The 20,113-nt window shown below is 46.0% G+C and overlaps 1 protein-coding gene across 2 annotated transcripts in view; it reads left to right on the forward strand.

The window, feature by feature from the left end:
• slc30a6 (solute carrier family 30 member 6) overlaps positions 1-17,640 on the forward strand; it is a 42,830-nt gene extending 25,190 nt beyond the window's left edge. Inside the window, exons 7-15 of one of the 2 annotated variants that reach the window (XM_036546786.1) lie at positions 403-483; positions 1,634-1,669; positions 1,757-1,851; positions 7,301-7,349; positions 10,726-10,845; positions 11,888-11,990; positions 13,067-13,114; positions 13,349-13,417; positions 15,788-17,640. In XM_036546786.1, the coding sequence (XP_036402679.1) occupies positions 403-483; positions 1,634-1,669; positions 1,757-1,851; positions 7,301-7,349; positions 10,726-10,845; positions 11,888-11,990; positions 13,067-13,114; positions 13,349-13,417; positions 15,788-16,333 (1,147 nt within the window). In that variant the 3' untranslated portion in view covers positions 16,334-17,640. Of the gene's footprint in view, positions 1-402; positions 484-1,633; positions 1,670-1,756; positions 1,852-7,300; positions 7,350-10,725; positions 10,846-11,887; positions 11,991-13,066; positions 13,115-13,348; positions 13,418-15,787 lie in introns of those variants that run through there. The other variant, XM_036546787.1, reaches the window with a different exon arrangement.
• Positions 17,641-20,113: the final 2,473 nt, after the last annotated feature.

Raw genomic sequence — 20,113 nt, forward strand, 5'->3', positions numbered from 1 at the left:
ACATTTGGTGCGTGGCCAAAATGATTTTCAGTGTTATGTAGTACTGCCGTTTGTATAATTCATTTGTTTCTTTGCATGTTGTTCTGTTCTTACATTGTTGATAATGTACTACTTGCACATCAGACCACAAGTAAAGCTCGCTGTTGTGTTTGTGGGGGAAAGAAATATATGCGGTATATAAGCAATTACTGCGTCAGTCTGTCTGTGTCTGTGGAGGCTGTTGATTCATTTTTTTTTTCTTAGCAATTATGAAAATGTTTTTGTTCGTGACATTTTGAAAGTACATTGTACAAAATGCGCCATGCAAAAAGTGTACAGTTTAAAATATGGAAATTTCAGTGAGGAAACAGTGTCCCCCCCCATGACAGACTGGCCTGTGCACTTGTGATGTTTCTGCTGCAGGTTCGAGAGGTTTGAGGTCTTGGCCGTCTTCGCCGCCACCATACTGGTCCAGCTGGGGGCGCTCTTCATCCTGAAGGAAAGGTACTTGTCTCCCCTCTCTGCCTGTACACTCCCTGTTTTTGCCTATGCAGCAGTGAACACTGAGAAACAGGGCTATTTGCAGGCTGTTATTTAAGGCAGCGTTGTAAGAGTGCTGTGCTCTGGGAGTCACAGAGCGAGGTTCACCTCATGGTCAGCTCACAGTTTGTGGGGGGGGCAGTGGGAGGGAGTCATACCCCCCCCCCCCCATTCTTAACCAATCCAGACAGCCCTCCAGAAGGAGGGGGGGTTGTTCTCTACCAAGATCAGCTGTGCCAGAGGGTCTTCTCTGCTTTCCAACTGGATAAACTCCTCTCCTGTTTTAAAAATGGCCAAATAGCTACTGTATCCACACAGACAGTACACATACTGTGTGCACCTGATGTGAACCAGGGGGCGGGCCTGCTTAACAGACTAAAGTGGAGTATATCACTATGTTGAACTTTACATACAGACTGTATACACACATGCACTATACTGTGTAGCAACACCATATAGCACAACGTTAGAAATGCTCTGCTGTGACAGTAAGTAGAGTTCCTATGTGTTTGGTTTGTTTGGTATTTACTGCTGGATGGAGTGATTTATTCAAAGCGAGTGGTCATTATCTGGCCATTAGCACTCAGCGTGTGCTATCGTTGGACATGTGCATCAGACCAGCCCCCCTTACACACGCACGCGCACACACGCACACACACACTCACTCCATCTCTGTCCACCCAGCTGGCCTGCGAGAGCGCGCAGCTGAGCTGTCGCCTCGGCAACCAGACTGATCCAGGACACACGAGTGATTGGGCCCTCTCCCTGTCCACTCCTCCCTGCGCAGACACACACACACACATAGACACACACGCGCACACATCCTTGCTTCCCCAGTCCTAACCCCAGTTTCACCTGTGGCTCCAGCCCGGATTATCCCCTTTGAAAGCCGAAAAAACGGAGGACTGACATCCAGGTTAAAACCCAGGCTGCGGTTAAGAGTTCAGAGTTCAGAGGTCACCCGAGCTGTTCCTCTCAGGCTAATGGCGGTGGCCCTTGGCAGAGCTCATGTCCTGTTTCTCCTGCATGCAGAGACCGTTACCCTGCCGTGCCGGCACAGTGCGGCTGTCCTGCCCTTTTTCCACTCAGCACTTATTCTTCCTTCTCTCTGCAGTGTGGAGAGGTTTATGGAGCAGCCAGAGGTCCACACGTAAGTAAAAGTAATTTAACGTGTTTGCTGATACGACAGTTCTGAACTGTGTAATGCGAGTGCTGAACTAACTCGTGTTCCCTGCAGGGGGCGCCTGCTGGTCGGGACATTTGTTGCTCTCCTCTTTAACTTGCTGACCCTGCTGTCTGTGAAGAATAAGCCCTTTGCGTACGTCTCGGAAGGTAAGATCAAACTGCACATTGATGTGCTCGTGAGAGGTTTTCCTGCGCTGCTGTGAACCATAACTGATTCATATCATGAATTTTTTTTTTTTACCCAAAGTTCACTAATACCTGCACTCATTGGCCACCTAAGTTAACTTTGTAGGACAATCAGTGCAATACCCCAGAAGGCCACCAGAGGTCTAAAAGCTGTTGTCTTTTAACTGAAAGGAATTTGTGCTCTTGTGCCTTGCCAGTCCTACTACCAAATCTCTCAGTGGTCACTGTGATTAAAAGTTTAATTCTCCCATGGCACAAGACACTATAATCTCTGTCTTCCATCAGTTAAACTAGTGATCTTGTAGTATATAGATTTATAACAGCTGCAGGGTCATAAACTTACATGTGTTTCATCTAGAGAAAAATGGTTGGTATGCCTGTGTGTATGTGGGCGTGTGTCTATACACGCATGTGTGTGTTTCTGTGGCAGTGTGTGTCTGTGTCCGTGTGTAAGTGTGAGTGTGTTTGCACGCACATATGAATGTTTCTGTGGCAGTGTGTGTCTGTGACAGTGTGTGAGTGTGCATGTGCGCGCATACTGTGTGTGTGTGGGTGGGTGTGTGGGTGGGTGGGTGTGTGTGTGTGTGTGTGTGTGTGTGTGTGTGTATACGTATGTGTACAGTATATGCCGCTGATCTGCACAGCTAATCTAGATGAGTGTGCCAGAAGGGTGGTGGAGGGCATTGTGGGAGATTGCGGGGGGGGCTCCCTGCAGACCTCTCGCTCCGAGGCCCCGCTGACCACACGCCCGGCAGGGTGACGCAGGGCAGTCCTCTCGCAGACTGGACACGGATTACAGGAGATTAACATCTGCTCAGTGCGGCTGGAAACCCACCAGCGCGAAGCTAGCCATCCAGAAACTCCGAAGGTGTCCAAGGTGTTTAGCAGATTTGTTCACAATCGCTTGTGTTTACCCCGCGTACAGCCAGGGCGTTGGGCAGGGTTTATTGTCTGGGACAAGCTGTTTTCTCGTACGGCTGGAGGTTGGTGACTGTACAGCCTCCGGGCCCTGCCTTTCCCCACAAAGCCCCAGAGTTCAGCGGCCAGGGAGCAGAGAAACAGGGGACACACGTGCAGCTTTAGAGCGAGGAGCTGTAGGAGGAAAGAAAGCAGCCGAGTTGCAGACAAAAGGAAGAATGGAAACAAAAGAAAGGATAGCGGGGGTCCTGCAGGCTCTCGTCCAAGTGAATTGTTTTATTGAGGGCAGGGCGTTTCAGTCTGTTATGAACTAAAAAGATGGTGATTGTACGTACAAAGTAACATCGGGTGCCACGAGGGCTGAGCAGTGCTGGCTTTGTTGTTATGATCGTTTGGCAGTTACTCCTGTCCAGAGCAAACGGCAGCACTGTCACGGTGGCATGCGTACAATGCCCATCATAAGAGCTGCAAGGACAAGTGCAAAAATGGCAAGAATTTGCAAGTTCATCAAAAGAAAAAGAAAAAGGAAAACAGCAGTGAGATAAACACCCAGTTAGATTACATTACATTACGTGCATTTAGCAGCAATTAGATACAAGCGTATTGTCATTTGACTGCAAAGAGATGACTGTAGATGTTTGCGAAGGTGATGTGTATCATTCTCAGTATAGTGTTTTTATTTTAAAGTAAAATCAAGGGGGAATGAAGACTGCTTACTGAACAGTAAGAAATATATATGCAAAAATACAAAGCACAACCAGAGCAGGTACAGAACTAAGAATAACACGATATTAAACGATATTTACGACATTAAGTGCAGAGCAAAAAGTACAAATTGTAAAGAGTGGTAGGTGTAATGTGAATCATGTTTATGTAATATGAATCCCATTGGTCAGCCACAGCTGACTGCAGTGTCTTTTATCAGTGTAATGTGTTCAGTTTGATTGATTAGCTGCAGCAGAGGTGCAGTCTAAGAGCAGGAAGCAGGACAAGGACAGGTCTCAGTTACCTGCTTCCAGGTACCGTACTGTCAGTCACGAGGAAACAGGTGACGAGTGGCATTAATATTGGTGTGTGTGTGTGTGTGTGTATGTGCCTTTGTGCAGACGCGCATGCATGTGTATGTTGGCAAGTGCAGGGGTACGTGCTTGGCAATCGATACCTCCCGTCCTAGAAGACAGGAAAACAAACCGCAGTGTTTTACAATAACTTCCTCTGAATTATTGTTCCTTCATCCACTTCCAGTGGTTACCCGATTCATTGTGCCGCTTTCAGAGCAGAAGGTCAATGTCACATCTTAAAGTGAGTAATTGGATTTAGCTATCAAGCTATTAACCTTTTTAGAGCAGTGGAGTGCAGGATTATCAGAGTTGCATACTGTTGTCTGGTCTCAGCTTTGGAGTGAATTAATCTGTCGGTGCCACATTAAGCACTTACCATCTCAGGTATCGCACTTACCTTTTTCATGCTTTAACCCATGGAGTGCATTCAGGAAAGCTCGGTAAAGGTCGAGCGAAACCCCTCATTGGCTGTCGAGAGAGCCTCTCAAACATTGCACAACTTTCCTCCTCCCTCTTTTTAGGTTAGAGAGGATCTGAGGCTTGATTGGTCAGTCGAGCAGTTTTGTTCTGATGCGCTGGGCCAAATGAAGCAGCCTGCCTGCCTTTGGTCTGCAGGTGCATTTGTTTATGAATAGTCAGCAGGCATGCGCCTTACAGCAGTGCTTCCTTGATTTTTTTTGTACCTCCCCTGGCCCTGTAGTGTTCTCTTTGACCCCATGGGCAGTCCTTGCTGTGCAGTCCTGGCCTTGCCTCAGCTGGCCTAACCTGGCCTAGCTTTGCCTAACCAGGCCTAGCATAGCTTAGTTTTGCCTTGCCTAGCCTGGAATAGCTCAGTTTTACCCAGGCTGTAAGCAACGCAACCACCCCCCGGTGTCAGCAGAGCATTTTGGATTACAGTCAGCACTCGCAGAGGATTCATTTCTATAAAGACGATTAAGTCATAACTTGCTGAACAGCATTGGTTGTCGGAAATGTGAAACTATAGTTAACCTTCTGTTCTGTAACTGCAAACATAGCTTAACAAAGGGCGTTGACTGAAACCACAATGTAACCACTACCAAACACTAAGAAACGTGTGTTTTGGATAAATATCAGTGCCAAGAGCTGACTGTCTATCAGCTGTTTAGGGAGTGCAGCTTCAGGGCACTTTGGAATTTATCTTATGATCTATGTATTGGAGCCGAGCATCCTGTTCTCCAACGCCTCTATTTAATAAGAGTTATGCTCAGAAGCGTATTTGGCCCTCCCTCTGCAAATGTGTTCATCACATTGAGTTTCTGTGCGCGGAGCTCAGTGATGCGGACAGCCCCCCCCCCCCCCCCCCCCCCATCTTTGCGAGTTCCGCCTCTGTTTAGGCAACAGTACAGGGATTTGGCATCGCTGTTTTGGAAGGTGGCCACGCGCTAAAGTGTGTCTGCCCACACACGCAGAGAGGAGGACGGAGGGGACCTTACATAACCCTGCCCCAGACAGCACAGCCTCTGGGGTCCCAGCCTGGCAAAGCATGCAGAGCCTGTCTGCCAGAGAGCCCTCTGCTCTCAGGCAAGCACACCAGACTGCAGCGGAGGGGTGCATGACAAAGCTCATCTTTTTTTGGGTGGAGGGAACATGTGGATCTCACCCCCAACTGCAACTGTATCAACACAGGCCCCCCTGGTTTAACTATTTAGGAACTGCATTTTTTTTTGACAAATAAATGGTAACGTTACCCCCCCCCCCCCCAATAAAAATAGTATTGCATTTGTCTCACTAAGTTTGCCTGAAAAAAAAGTAACGCTTCCATTTCATTGAGAGTCAAAGTGAAGGATAAATGTTGAATCCTGCTCTCGGTTCAGTCTTTGTTAATGAACTTGTAAGTTGTAATGAAGTTGTAAATTTATGATTGTGTCTGACAGAAATATTTTCTGTTTAGTTAAATTATTTAGAGGTGATTTACATTTTAGCATGGGGAAATCCACAGCAAAGCAAAAACTAGAACCAGAGTAACTGTATGCGGTAGGATGGAGCTGCCTGCTTTCAGACATCCTGTGTTTTGACTGTCATGTTTTTTCAGGCAGGTTATCTCTGTAACAAATTACATTAACAACTAAGAGCTTAATTCTATCCTCCATAAACCCACAATGCTGTCCCTGTCTCACTGTTCCAAATCCCTGCTAGAAGCAGTACATTTATATATAAACATGGTTTTACCCAGGGATAATGTCCATGATGGAGGCAAACTCTCCATCTACTAATTGACTTTCATCGACTGTTTCTTCTTTCAAGAGAAGAATAAGCAATGCATAAAGGGCCAAATATAGGGAATTTTGTCTCCTGGGATGACGTATAGGGTTTGATATCTCGCGACGTACCCCTTTACCCCCCCCCCCCCCCCCCCCCCCCCCCCGGTGAGAACTGAAGTCACCAAGAACTGTGGTTCAGCCCATCTCTGTTAGTGCATAGAGAAATCTTTTGTCAGTTTTACCTTATCTACAAAGGACAGGTAAGTCATTTCCTATAGGGTCTCGCAGAAGAGTTATCTGGAGGATGATGCAGTTATGAAAGCCGCAGTATTAAACATACCGTATGCTGTCATACCAGCATACAGCACCACCTCTGTTCTCATCACTCAGAGATACTGGTTTATTATCTTCCCCAATTTGTGTGCAATTTCCTTTTGAAAGGAGCACTTTAGACCAAACAAGGCGTCGTGATGATAAATTGTCGTTTCTTGAGAGTCGTTCTTGCCCAGGGAGACTCCATGGAAGACAGCCTGTCAAACAACATTTGGAGCTACGGCTTTGATATGCTTGCAGATTGAAATGGCTGAACGTCTCGTTCCGGGGGGGTTTTCAAAGACGGGGCCTGTCTCTAATACAGGTTAAAAGAGGGAAGACCAAAGGACTGACAGGGCTGATGGCACCGGGGTTGGGAAGAGGAGGGGAATTGGGGTTACGGTGGAGCAGTATGAGAGGGGTTCTGGGGCCTATCAGATTAGGACAGAAAAATTCCTTTCCTTGTTTTAGCAAAATACCCCACATACCTTTAAAAACAGCCCGTGGGTAAGGCGAGCTGGCTTGGCCGCATATCTCCATGTGAAAGGCAGCCAGGGTTTCCTTGGTCTTCCTGTGTCTGGTGTCCTGACACATCTTTCACGCAGGTCGTTATGCCCCCATTCATGTAAGACAGATGGCGGGAGAGGCACTAAAAGCATATCTCAGAGCTACAGTCATCTGCTAATGTAACCAACACCGCGGCTGGCCGGCGGCCGGTGGCCACTTCTGTGTGGTTGGATGAGCTCGGGGGTTTACTGTTACAGCCCGGCACAATAGCTGCTATTGTGGGGAAAGGACATCTTGGCTAGACTGGGGGGGGGGGTTGGAGGTTGGGGCAGCGCGTGCTGGTGATGTTGATGCCTAACTCCCACCTCTCTGCTTTGCCTCCTTCTGCAGCTGCCAGCACCAGTTGGCTCCAGGAGCACGTGGCGGACCTGAGCCGTAGGTAAGAGTCGTTCCCTCGGGCGTGTCCACGCTCTCCCCCGAGCAGGGGAGACGGCCGCTTGCCCTGAGGGTTTCTGTGCGTGGACTCAGGGGGCCAAACGTGGCTGTGACCCCCACCAGACCGCATCAGTTAAGTGGAGGGTCAGAGTATCACGGGAAATTAGCTACTTGAATGACACTTCAGGGAGTCGTCATGTGGACATGCTGGTCCAGTTCAGTGTCCTGGCTGCCACTGTTTAAAAAGAGCAGCACACAAGTGGGAACGCAGCGGTGCCCTCTGGCCTGGCCAGCTGGAAGGGGTTAAAGGTCACATCTGAAAGACAGGCTGTGTTGCTCCCTCTTCTCTCAGTCCTTAACATCTCCCATATTGTCAGTCAGGGCCCAGTGAGGCGAGACATTGATTTCTGTAACCGGACCATTGTCCCTCCCTGGACTGGAGACTGGCCGCTTCCTCTCTCCCTCTCTCAGCGCCGATTAGCTGTGCCTGCTAACAGACTGGCCACAGCCCTGTCCTTGAAAGGAGTGGGATGTTGAATGGGTTAACCTTGTTTTCCAGAGCAGTGCGTGTCGGCCTTTTCGCTTCAGTGCAAAGTGGAGGAGCTGCTTTTGCAGTGCCCTTATGCTGATTCCCAGGGTTCCTGTTCTTCTTTTGATGGTTGGGATGTAATGAGTGTGTTGTGCTTACTGAAGGACAGTGTGCTTTAATTGTCTTGCCTCCCCACCACGGCTGCTCCTGTTACACAGGAAGTACATTGCATGGTGAATCCTTGTGGGTACTTCACTTGTTCTTTGGTAGCCATCCTTTTTGGAAGTCACTTTTAATACCACATTCAAGTACTGCTTCAACAGATATTTTCAGCAGTCTCAACTTTCAGGTTACCTTTAAAACACATTTGAAGGAGTACTTTCATGCACCACACTAGTGCATTTTCATGTTAACTTCTGAAGTTAATCAGCTGCAAAAAGCGTGGATTGGCTGAAGTGAATGAGGTCAGCCAGTCAGGTGATTATAAGATTAATGAATCTGCAGAATTACTTTCATAAAGCACAAAAGTCTCCCAGCTGGGAGGGCGGATGGCCTCTGGGAATGAGAGGAAACTGACAATGACAGTGAGGGAATTGTGGGAGAAGCAAGGAAGACGCTGGTCAAGGAGCGGAATTCTGCATTATGTGAAAAGGACATAGTGTACGACACTGGGAATGAAAGCGCAGATGATGATAATCAAGGGAGGGAGTGACCCAAGCCTTTCCAAACAGCTGTGGGCACGCAACGACGGTGAATCGCATAAAACATGGTTGAGTCATGGAAGGATCACTTAAAGCTTTCATTCCGCCATCAGCAGTGGGAAAATCAAGAGTAGATACGGCTACCAGGCCAGGCCTTGCAGGTGCAACCCAGAACCACTGCTCTGCAGGACTGGAATGGAAAACCGGCGGTTGCTTTGAGACAGCAGCGGACACAGTGTCCTAGCTTTTTTACTCAGTGAATTCTTTAACATGTGAAGTAATTACCTCTTAGCTAGTGTCAGAATTCACCCCTGATGACAGTATTTAATGATATACATCATTACATAAGCTTCTTTTTTGTATGCGGCATTTCTTGGGTAGTGGAATTTTCGCGGTGTCTCTGGCCTTCAGACCTCGTGCCTGTTGTGTTTGTCTCTCTGAAACCCGGAGATGCAGACGGGGGCCCCGTGACACCGGGCCCGGAGATGCAGACGGGGGCCCCGTGACACCGGGCCCGGAGATGCAGACGGGGGCCCCGTGACACCGGGCCCGCGGTGCGCGTGTGGCCGCAGCCTGAGGGACAGGCCGCGCTGCGCAGGCAGAGTGGGTCAGCACGGGCTCAGCCACACAGCTGTGAAGTGCACACGGGGTGGCATTATGAAATGGAATTTTAAATCCATAAAAATACCTCGAAGCCGCACATATTAGGGTGAACTGGGAGAGGTCAAGCAGCGTCTCAAATTATTTTATGCGGCTCTTGTTTATTTTAGGTTTTGATGTTTTTGTATCGTTTCCAGATGTTGTTTTTTTTCTGGATTTGTGCTGAAATCAAACATACGCAGTATAAATATTGAAATTACTAGAAGTCCTTCTTATTCTGTCTGGGGACATTAACTTGTAGGTTTTTTCATGTTCAAGATGTTTTTTCCAAAGGGCATATTGTTCATTTTGCATTATTCAGATCTTTAAAAATGGAAAATAACAGTTGTACAGATGTACGGGAAACTTTATTCAAACAGAAATGTGTCATTCCAGTACCTCTGTCTCGCCTCCTCCACCACTGGGTGGTAAGAAAAGGACTGGTCAAGGTAACAGTCAAAAAATCATGAATGTTCTCTGGACCAGAATGCATCTGACAGGTCGTCTCAAGCTTGTAACAGCTTGTGAAAAATGTAAAGTTATCCACTGTCACCTGATAAAAAACACAGGCAGCCTGTGGTTACCGAAGTGTCATGGCCTGGCAGGCCAACTGGGGGTGTGAGTGTCTCTGCCCACGCAGGAGCGGTCATTGCCATTGTCCTGTGAAAGACGCGCCTGGTGCCGCTTTCACGGCTTGTCCTTTTAGATCCCGCAGTGCGGGCTTTGATGAGAGCCTCCAGCTGGGGCGTTAATATCTGTGCATTAAGCGCAGCGTTCTCCATACTCACTGCGCCCTGCCGAGTCAGACCCATCGACAGAACGCCTTCCACTTACAGACCTAATCTGGGATGTTCAGATGCCAGTGGTTCTCACAATTTGCAGCTGGTATAACATTATGTATGTGAACAGGAACGATGCTTAGTCTAAGCCCCCAAAATACCCCCCCCCCCCCCTCCCTCCCCCAACACACACACACACACACACACACACACACACCTCCCCCCTCACGATCCTACATCTGAAATTCTCTGCACATTAATGTTTTATTCACAGTGCGACGACAATAGCAGCCAACTAAAGGCAGCCATTTAATTAACCCGGCCACTCCCCGACATGCATAATTGAACAGTCAAAATTAGTCTGGATCACACAAAGAACACCAGCAGCACCCCGTCCCAAAACAATCCGTGTGGTGCCTGTGCCACACCTCACACAAGCAGCTGACCCTGCCCAGGGAGGATGTATCAAAGAGTGACGCATACACCAGTCTGTAACAGTCTGCACAGTGGTGTTTGGAATGCAGTGGCATCCAGACTTTTGCCTGAATTATTTGTATTCCATAACCTGTGCGTGTTTGTCCCTCTTGCAGGGTAGACTAGCTCAGGTACAGCAGTTTGAGGTGCCTGCAGCGCTGATGTGGTCATTGTGCAGAGATGTTGGTAAACGGACTCCCCTGCTGAATGCACATGGCTGTCAGCCCGGAGTGTATTAACGCACCGTTTCACCCACAGCCTCTGCGGGGTCATTCCAGGCCTGAGCAGCGTTCTCTTGCCGCGGATGAACCCTTTCTTCCTGATCAACATCGCCGGGGCCCTGTCTCTCTGCATCACGTACATGCTCATCGAAATCAAGTGAGTGGCACATCTCAGTCTTCGTCCTGTGTTTACACGCTGTCCGGACCGTTCAGACTCTGCCAGTGCGGCTGCAAATGCTTTCTTGCTTTTCATTGGTTTATGGGGCCGAATTTTGCTCGGGCGACTGGAGCAATGAGCCCTTACACAAGGACGCGGCAGCAGCGTCCTACCTGGGTCTGCTACCCATAATCCTCGGCTCCGCAATCAGGTGTCCTGACCAGTAATCCACCTGGCTGTCGAGTCGTGTGAAGAATCTTGTTGACCTTGTGAACACACTGGGGAAGCCGAGACAAAGAACATTTCCACAGATGTAATTGCCCAATCGGTGCCCCTGTTTTTTTATCCAGCACAAAGCAGCCCTTTGAGCTCACACGCTGAGAAAGAGAGTGCTTCGACGTGGGACTTTCCTAGTGTCTTATGAAAACCAGTCTGCTGTAGTTACAGACTGCATGCTCCTAAATACACCATCCATGGTGCTGACACCCTCGGTTTTAAGATGCGTGTATCAGTCAGTGGCTCAAGGATATTGTTAGCACTAAACATAGCTAACACTTTGTGCAGAGTTTTGGAATAGGCTTTTATTGTAAGTTACACTACATATTACTGTCCATGTCAATCAACCAAAGTCCTGTCAATTTAAGCCCCATTAGCAGCTGCAGAAGCAATTGAAAATCTTTTCATAGCGTCTTAAACCCGTTTAAACTGCTGTGTTTTTTGAAATGTCTGGACATGTAAATCGCATGTTTTGACATGCGGCTCCCCTACCTGACTCAGTGGCAAGCTGCAAGTGCCGGGCAGCATGGATTATACAACTCCAGGATCACTTAGGAAGATTAAACCTGCTTAAAGATGGATTTGCTTGCTTGTTATTTGTGTTAATTACCAGTGTACCAACAGTGTGTGCTTTAACCTGCTTTTATTTGTGCGATTTGTGATGATCTAATCTTCTCATTTATGCAAGAGGGCCCGCGTGCGTAATCACTGGATGGTGTCACGTTACGGTAACTGTTTCCTGCTGGATGCTCTGTTTCCGTCACAGCAATTACCACGCCGTGGACACGGCCTCGGCTGTCGCCATAGCGCTGATGACCTTTGGCACCATGTACCCGATGAGCGTGTACAGCGGGAAGGTGCTGCTGCAGGTATGGAAGCTTTCACTTTCACCCGGAGCCAGCCGCGGCTATCATTAGCACTGCCGTGGTTCAGTGTTTTTTTTTTTTTTACCAGCATCACCTGCCTTGAGGGTGCGATTTGCGCCGTGATGGCAATGATGCTGTTCAGTCGCATTGTCATAGCGGCAACACCTGTGACCGTGTGGCTCATTTCTGACATGTCGTGTACTGCCAGGGCCTGTAATTGTCTCAGGTGAAAAGTCTTCCGCAGCACACAGCAGCAGATAGGACTGACTCAGATTACCCAATTAGGCTTATGAGTGGACACCAGGCTGTTCTGAACAGGAGTACTGGAGCTAATTTTGACTGGTAATGCGATCTAAAAGATCCAATTTAATTCATGTTTAAAATTCTTATTAATCCAGGAAGTTTTCTACTTGCTGTGATAGGTGAAATGCAGAGTTGTAAGTAGCTTTCAGGATGTTTCAGGTTATCCGGTTAATGGATTTGATGATGAACAAAAATTCTTAAATCCAGAAATTATTTTATATCGGAACAACACATCAGAACATTGTTTGATCCCAATCATTATTGCCCTGTGGATCTTTAACTTGAATAGTTTTTTAAAGATAACACTGTGTACCACAGGTTTGGAGTTAGACGGATGATGTTGCCTGTCATCAGTTTTTAAAACTTAAAATTTGTCCCTTAAGATCAAGTTATGCTTTTCTTGCAGCTCTTTTCATTTCAGAATGCCACCCTAATACATCCCATTTTATTTTTATCTCGAAAACTTATTGATGTGTCCCCTTCCCTGAAGCACAGTGTACTCTGTCCAGTGTAACCAGACCATATCCATGGCCGGTGTTATTAGCTCTGACAACAAGTTGACAGTGCTTTCAGCAGAGCATGCCTGTGATATTCAATAGAGGTCTCTGACATGGAGGTTGAGTTCATTAGTGTTTGACCGTAGGCCACGGTTTCGTTACACTCAGTTACACAGTATGATCAGTCGGTTTGAGTGCCTGATTTGCATGACTGTCATGAGTGGGGGTCCCAGAATCTGCAGTGCACATTGTCACTGTTTTCTGCCCTCTCACCTGCAGACCACGCCCTCACATGTGATTGGCCAGCTGGATAAACTCCTCCGAGAGGTAAGAGAGCTCACGCTGACCAGAAGACGGTCAACAGGAAATCGCTGGCCAATGAGATGTCTCAAAGCTATAACAAATGCTAACATTAGGCATCTACTTACGCCACCCAAGACGCAGGGGGTAAAAAAATAGCCTGCCCACATGACTAGAGTGAAGACCCATTTTTCAGACGGTTCTTAGTCATTGACACACGGAGTGGGGTGCCTGTCTTCATTAACCCTGCACTGTCCACAGGTCTCCACTCTGGATGGGGTGCTGGAGGTCAGGAATGAGCACTTCTGGACCATCGGCTTTGGCTCTCTGGTATGTCAGCATGTCGTCCCTCCTCGGCTCTCATTAAACTGTTAAAATTGGGTGGAGGACTCCAGTGAGCTTCGCGCTCCGCTTGTTCGGGTTGATTCATCGGACCAGACAAATGTACACACACTTGTCTCCATGGAGACTGGCAAAGAGAATGGCATCACCCTTTATTGTAGGTGACATGTGAACATGGCTTCTGTGTTTGGTTAAAGGAAAAACTGCCGCGGATTTGGTCTGATGAAAAGGGAACAAATTGCCATTATTGCTGCTCCCGAATGATTCATTGGAACCTTTTATTTTGTCTCGTACCTCAAACTTTATTCTGAAAAGTGCTTGAAAGCACAAATAGGAAATATGATACCTCATATCACTCTGTTTTAGACATGCTTTCAGCTGCATATATATTTATGAACAATTTACCTTGCAGAAGTTGCGTCACATATTTTTTACAAGCTTTCATCCCTCCCACTGTCATAGAGGATACCTGTCAAAGCCATTTGGCTGTTGGAAACCTACCTGTTCAGGTGTTTCTTGTAAGTGTAAGGAAGTCACTTAAAGAATGCGTAGGGAAACGCCCTGTTTCCAAACTGTTGAAGGAGCAATGTGACATTCACTACCAAACCAAAAGATCAAAAGTGGAAAAAAGTTCATATGCTTTAATGCCACATTAAAGTCGAATTTCCTCCATTGGAAACACGTTACTGCCAGTCTGTTAAGTATTTAGCCCAGTGATTGGAAAGTTTTTGATGCTGTCAAATGTTTATATTGCTTTTATTTTCTTTACATGTTTGGCTCTTTACACATTTCATCAAATAAATTGGGTTAATTCCCAAACAGTACCACAAAAAGCTAATTTATTAGACTGTGGATTGTGTTGGTCTGTACTCATCCCTTTAAGTGATTAAATGATAACAGACTGAGAATCTTGATGTTCCCTTTTTCCCTCTCAGGTCCATGCTGAAGCTTGTCATGCTGAGTAAAAAAAAAGCAAACTAGTCACATGTAGCCAGTCAGGTGAATGTGAGATGTCATATTTTTCCCCATGAACAAAAATTTATAAGGGAGAAATAATATTCTGGCCAGGTTTGCGCAGCAAGCAGTCTGTCTGACCCAAAAGATAATCCCAAGACTCCTGGCTGGCTCGCCAAATCTGTAAGACTCTCTCTCCCCAGGAAAAAAAATCACAAGACTAAAGGGTTGAGGACTTCAGTTGAAGACAGCAGCCTGAGAGAAGAAAACTGAGCAAAGAAACCATTATAGTTAATCAGCAATATTACAGCATTGTTTATGAAAACAAAGCCCGAATTAATACCGTAATAAGGCTGAAATGACTTGCACTGGCACGCAAAGGCCATGCAGTGGACCAGCAAGGGAAACTTTGGCTTAACTTTAGTTTTCTGGTGATCTGCTTCTTCATAGATTTTTTTTGTAATTCAAGATTTTTCCCCTAATAGGAGTCAGTGTATGCGCGTGCAGACACACACACACACACACACACACACACACACACACACACACACACACACACACACTACATTTACATTTACTCATTTAGCAGACGCTTTTATCCAAAGCGACTTACAATACGAGGACGCAATATGTGAATTGCATCAGTTGGAATTGCACTGGTGCTGACTACCAAATGGGAATCTGCAATCATCTCTGTCCTCTGGAATTACTGTAGAACTGCAGCGGAGTTTATTATATTTAAGTGATGCAAAGTACTGGTCTAACTCACTGTCACAAGCAGTTCCACAGGGCACAGAACATTCCTCGTGGATCCCGTCCGTTTTCGTTAACCGTCTCGCTCGTGAGGGTGGCGCCGTTTTGTGTCCATTGCACGATAATTACATCATGCTGGTAGCTTTGTGTGATTGTGTCAGTGTGGAAATGTTAAGGGATGCTTGTTAGCGCTGCATTGTTCCAGCTGAAGTAAAGGTTTTTTTTTTTTTTTTTTTTTTTGTGGTCGGTGGCCCTGGTGTTCATACATAGATAGCAAAGTTAGCACGCTAGCCGCGTTTGCCCTGTTAGGGGCTGGCACGCTGCAGGAGGGGCATTCTTGTCCGTCTGTCCTCGGGAATTGTGATAATCTCCGACTGTGTAAGCCCTCGGTGCTTGAACTTGGCCCCCTTTCCTGTCATCTTGTACTTTTCAAACGCAGCTTCACTGAGATTATGAGCCTCTAAATCAAGCCAGGGGCGGAATAAGCTGTTATGTAAACAAGTAAACTGGCTCTTTTAACTCACTGTTCTCTCCACCGGCTCTGTGTGTGTGTGTGTGTGTGTGTGTGTGTGTGTGTGTGTGTGTGTGTGTGTGTGTGTGTGTGTGTGTGTGTGTGTGTGTGTGTGTGTGTGTGTGTGTGTCTGCGTGCAGGCTGGCTCCGTCCACGTCCGAATTCGCAGGGATGCCAACGAGCAGATGGTGCTGGCCCACGTGACCAATCGTCTCTACACCCTGGTCTCCACACTGACGGTTCAGATTTTCAAGGATGACTGGATCCGGCCCTCCCTGGCAACTGGAGTCCTTTCAGCTGGCGTGCTGAGCCCCCCAGACTACGGCGTCCCGTCCCCCCCCTCCAAACCCGCCGAGGAGCTGGACCCCCTCACCTCTACCCCGGCCAAGTCTGGCAGCCCGCCACCTGAGTTCTCCTTCAACACGCCGGGAAGGAACATCAACCCCCTGCTGCTGCCCAGCGCGCAGCCCCAGAGGCCTTACAGCCTGGGGCTCGGGTACGGGGCTTCCCCATACAGCAGTGCGTTCAGCCAGGCCTGGCCTAGGCCAACCGGTGGGCCGGGCTTGGGCCTAGGAGCAGGCGTCGGTATGCCGTCAGCACAGGGCTTCAGAACTGCCTTTGGCACTGCGCCACACAGATATGGAACGCACATGGCCCCACAACAGTTTGGCCAGTACCGGTCCTGAACTTAGAGAGGAATCGAGAGATAGAAGATAATATGGTATTTATTCTGATGGGACCAGGACTTCCACTCTTACGGTTTTTATGTTTTTTTTTTTTTTGTACAAGCATTATTTCAAAACTGTATATATCTGTATATGCGTATATATAGATATATACATACACCCACACGTAAACACACTCACTCACACATGCGCATCATTCTCTGCCAAGTGTACAAAGTTGGTAGGTCTGTCTGTCTCAGTTTTTGCTTAAAAAAATTCACAGGGTGTTTTTGAAGATACTGGACTCTTCATCATTTATTTTAGAAAGTATCCCATTCGAGTTGTGACCTGGCAGAAATGGACAAAGCTAATTTTTTTTTTTTTTTTCCAGGATATGAGATTCTGAGATCAAGGTCTTACCAAATACTAAGCATAGAATGGTGTGTCTCTGTAGTGGAGGGGTACATATTGAATTATTACTATAAACTTGTTCTTTTAAAAAATCGTTTCTCTGTGCTTGCCCGCCCTTGGCATATTGAGTGTCCTAAAATAATATTCAGCAAATCATATTTTGGTCAAAGAAAGAGCATGGAAACCTGTCCTCTGTGTAAAAGTATTATCACTTGAGCTCCTAGGCAGCTCTGTAGGTGCTTCAGGCAGTGTTCACTCACAGCACAGTGTCAAGACCACATGGTTTCCTACCCTAAAACCTGCTTCTCAGAAGGACGGCGTGACATCACAGTAACATTGCATTGTACCTGTGACCTCACAGTAGCTTGCCAGAATGTACTGGCATCTCAAAAGTGGGAAAGAAGTCTGCAAATACCAGTGTCTAAGTAGTGTAATTACCGGCAAACCGCAGTGCCAGAGCATTGCTAAGGTGGACTGCTAATCCTATTGAAGGATAATTGATTTCTTTGGCTACAGTCCAAGTCTCATTGAGAGCAAAATACAATAAGCAGTTTAGATGATTTAAAAACAATATCTGTTGATTGGGACACGCTGCATGGATGGTGTTTCAGCACTGCTGCTCTGTCCTTGCTGAAGTTATTGATTCAGTCCTCAATAGTGTAAAGTCTTCCTCCACGGCACAGAGTCTAGATAATCAGATGGTATAACTCTCTGATTTTCCCTCACAGTAAATGTGAGGCAGTGTGCTGGTCCGGTGTGGGTTTGTGTGTTGCACGTAAAAGATGGACTTCTTCTCTGGACTTCAGAACCACTGATGCTTTCCACAGGGACTTTGACAAGCTCTTAAACACACATCAGGCCTGTGAAGAGGCTTTCCACCAGGGTGGGTTAAAACTGACACCCCAGATATTCACTGCTTTTTGCACTGAAATGTCATTTGTTGACTATGACTGACTGATTCTGTCCGCAATGGCAAGACGTGATTGGCTTTGTCAAGGTACAGGGGCCTTATGTCCTTGTAGTGACTCCTCATGCTACCCGAAAGTTCTTACGTTGTTGTCAGTGAGAGATGCCACTCTCCTCCAGGCTGACTCTAGAATGCATTATGGGACTTGTAGTGTGTAAATCCGGGGTGAAAATGGAAATAAAGCATGTACACGGCCATTGCATCTCTGTAACTGTACAGAACAGACAATACGTAAGTATTGACTGTGAATTACTGTTGTTTAACCATTTGACATTTCTGGTCCTTTTGCCTTGTTCCCTGAACTGAGCTTAAGGTTGCACAGCAGTATACAGTTCCTTGATATAGACATTTTGTACGGCTGCCTTGGAATGCTGAGAATTGCGGTCCATCCATAGTTATAGTCTGATAAATAAAGATCATGGGACTGAAAACATGTACATTATCCTATATGCTTTATTTTGCCATTTTAAACAGTGAAATCATTCCTGTGTAGAGTTTTAACTTAAATGAAGCTTGTTGGGTATAAACTGGGGTAACTGTTATATATATATGTTCAGAAGTAACTGATAAAATATTGGGAATAAAAATAATTTTACACTCTGATCTCAGTTTGATTTTGGTTTTTTCTGAGGCTCTGAAGTTCTTCACTCCCCATTTATTGCTTGATGGTCTTTCCTTTCCCTTTTGGATAAAGTACCCTGGTAAAGAACTTTTAATGTAACTTCACTGTTAATTGAACACTGTTATAAGTTAGATCATTTAAGCTCACAAGTATTTATTGTGCTATAGTTGCTCTTAGATGCTTTCCTAAAGCGGTGCTTTTGACAGACAGGGAGATAGCAGTCCCTTTACCTTTACCTTTACCTATTCACTACAGTAATGAGACAGAAAGAGAGAGTCACTCCATTCACCATAGTAATAAGGCAGAGAGGGACACTTGACATTCACCACTGTAATGAGGCAGAGAGTTTCTCCATTCACCACTGTAATGAGGCAGAGTCTCTCCATTCACCACAGTAATGAGGCGAGTGGGAGAGTCCCAATTACAAACATGAAGGAGAAGGCACAGTATTTTAAATAATGCATTTATGTTCATGTTGAAGAATAGAGGTGACCTTTTATGTTCTTAAATTTTAACTTTATGCAGTTAAATCCTGTGTCTGTGATGAGGTGACAATACAGATTTTTCAAAATAATGCACTCAAAAGGTATGCCTGTTGGTTCAATATCAGAGTTAAGAACTTACTTATTCACACATTTTTGCATTGAATTTTTGCATTTTATGTGCAGAGGGAACTTGAGTGCATGTTGTAAAAGACGTTAACCAGTCGATGTGTAACACCTTAAAGAGTTCGATTACACTTTATATCTTCATTTAACCGTGAACCCAGAGAAACCCAGATGACCTGATTTTATCTGATCGGGTCTGTTCTAACACATTGGTGCATGGAAATCCTTGTTGATCTGAGCCCATGGGCTGTTAAGAAGTTGGATTAATTTGAACTAATCAAGCTTTATTTAATATTAACATAACTGAATGGTTGCCGCAGCAGGATGCCACGCAAGGAGGCCCCTGCTTGCAGCTGCATTTATGACTCTAAGGCCTGTTTAACGAACAGGGGGGCCTGTCCACAAGCACAACCCCAGCTCCAGACAGCTGCGGTCATTTAGCTGTAACACAGTTTGGCTGCTGCTTTCAGTTGTGTGGTAAATAATGCTTAGCAACTTTACCAGTGTCTAAATAATGTCATTTATGGCAAAATATATGAGTGCAATTCATCTGAAAATGTCGCAGTCAGAAGGTTTTGAAACACAATTGCTATTTCCAGATGTTTGCCAATATTTACGCCAAGCTACTTCACTGATGCTCTTCTAGGGTAACATTCTACGCTACACAATCCACACTTTCAAAGTGTGTTTTTGCAATAGCTTCCGGACCACTGAAAATAAATACTGTACTCAGTAATATTTTAGGAGTGCGCTCCTTTCTTTCCTGTGAAGGCTTTTTGGGTGTTTCTTCTGCATTGAATACAATGTTTGCATATAGGCTCTGCATTAAGGATTTATGTACTTCTCTTCTTTGTAACATTCAGGAGATCAAGTGCTGCATTTTACGTAGGCAATAGTCCAATGTCTTAAATAAATAATCCCTGCTTTTACCCAACCATAAACTGAAAACACCAGAATGTGGGACATCCAGTACGCTATATGTACATGTCTAAACAAAAGGATTTTTTTCTGAAAATGCAGTTAACCTTCCATTTTGTGTCAAATACATTAGTTTGGGGTGGTTTAAAAATATTCGAGAATACTGGCTTGCCCATCCCTCAATGTTTGACTTGTTTGTGCAAGTTTAGGAATTACTGAGCCTGAACAAGTTGCATGTCCTTCATTTTACATCACAAATTTAAGATGTTTTTTCC

The sequence above is a fragment of the Megalops cyprinoides genome, chromosome 15, assembly GCF_013368585.1.
Source record: "Megalops cyprinoides isolate fMegCyp1 chromosome 15, fMegCyp1.pri, whole genome shotgun sequence".
Classification (NCBI taxonomy): Eukaryota; Metazoa; Chordata; class Actinopteri; order Elopiformes; family Megalopidae; genus Megalops; species Megalops cyprinoides.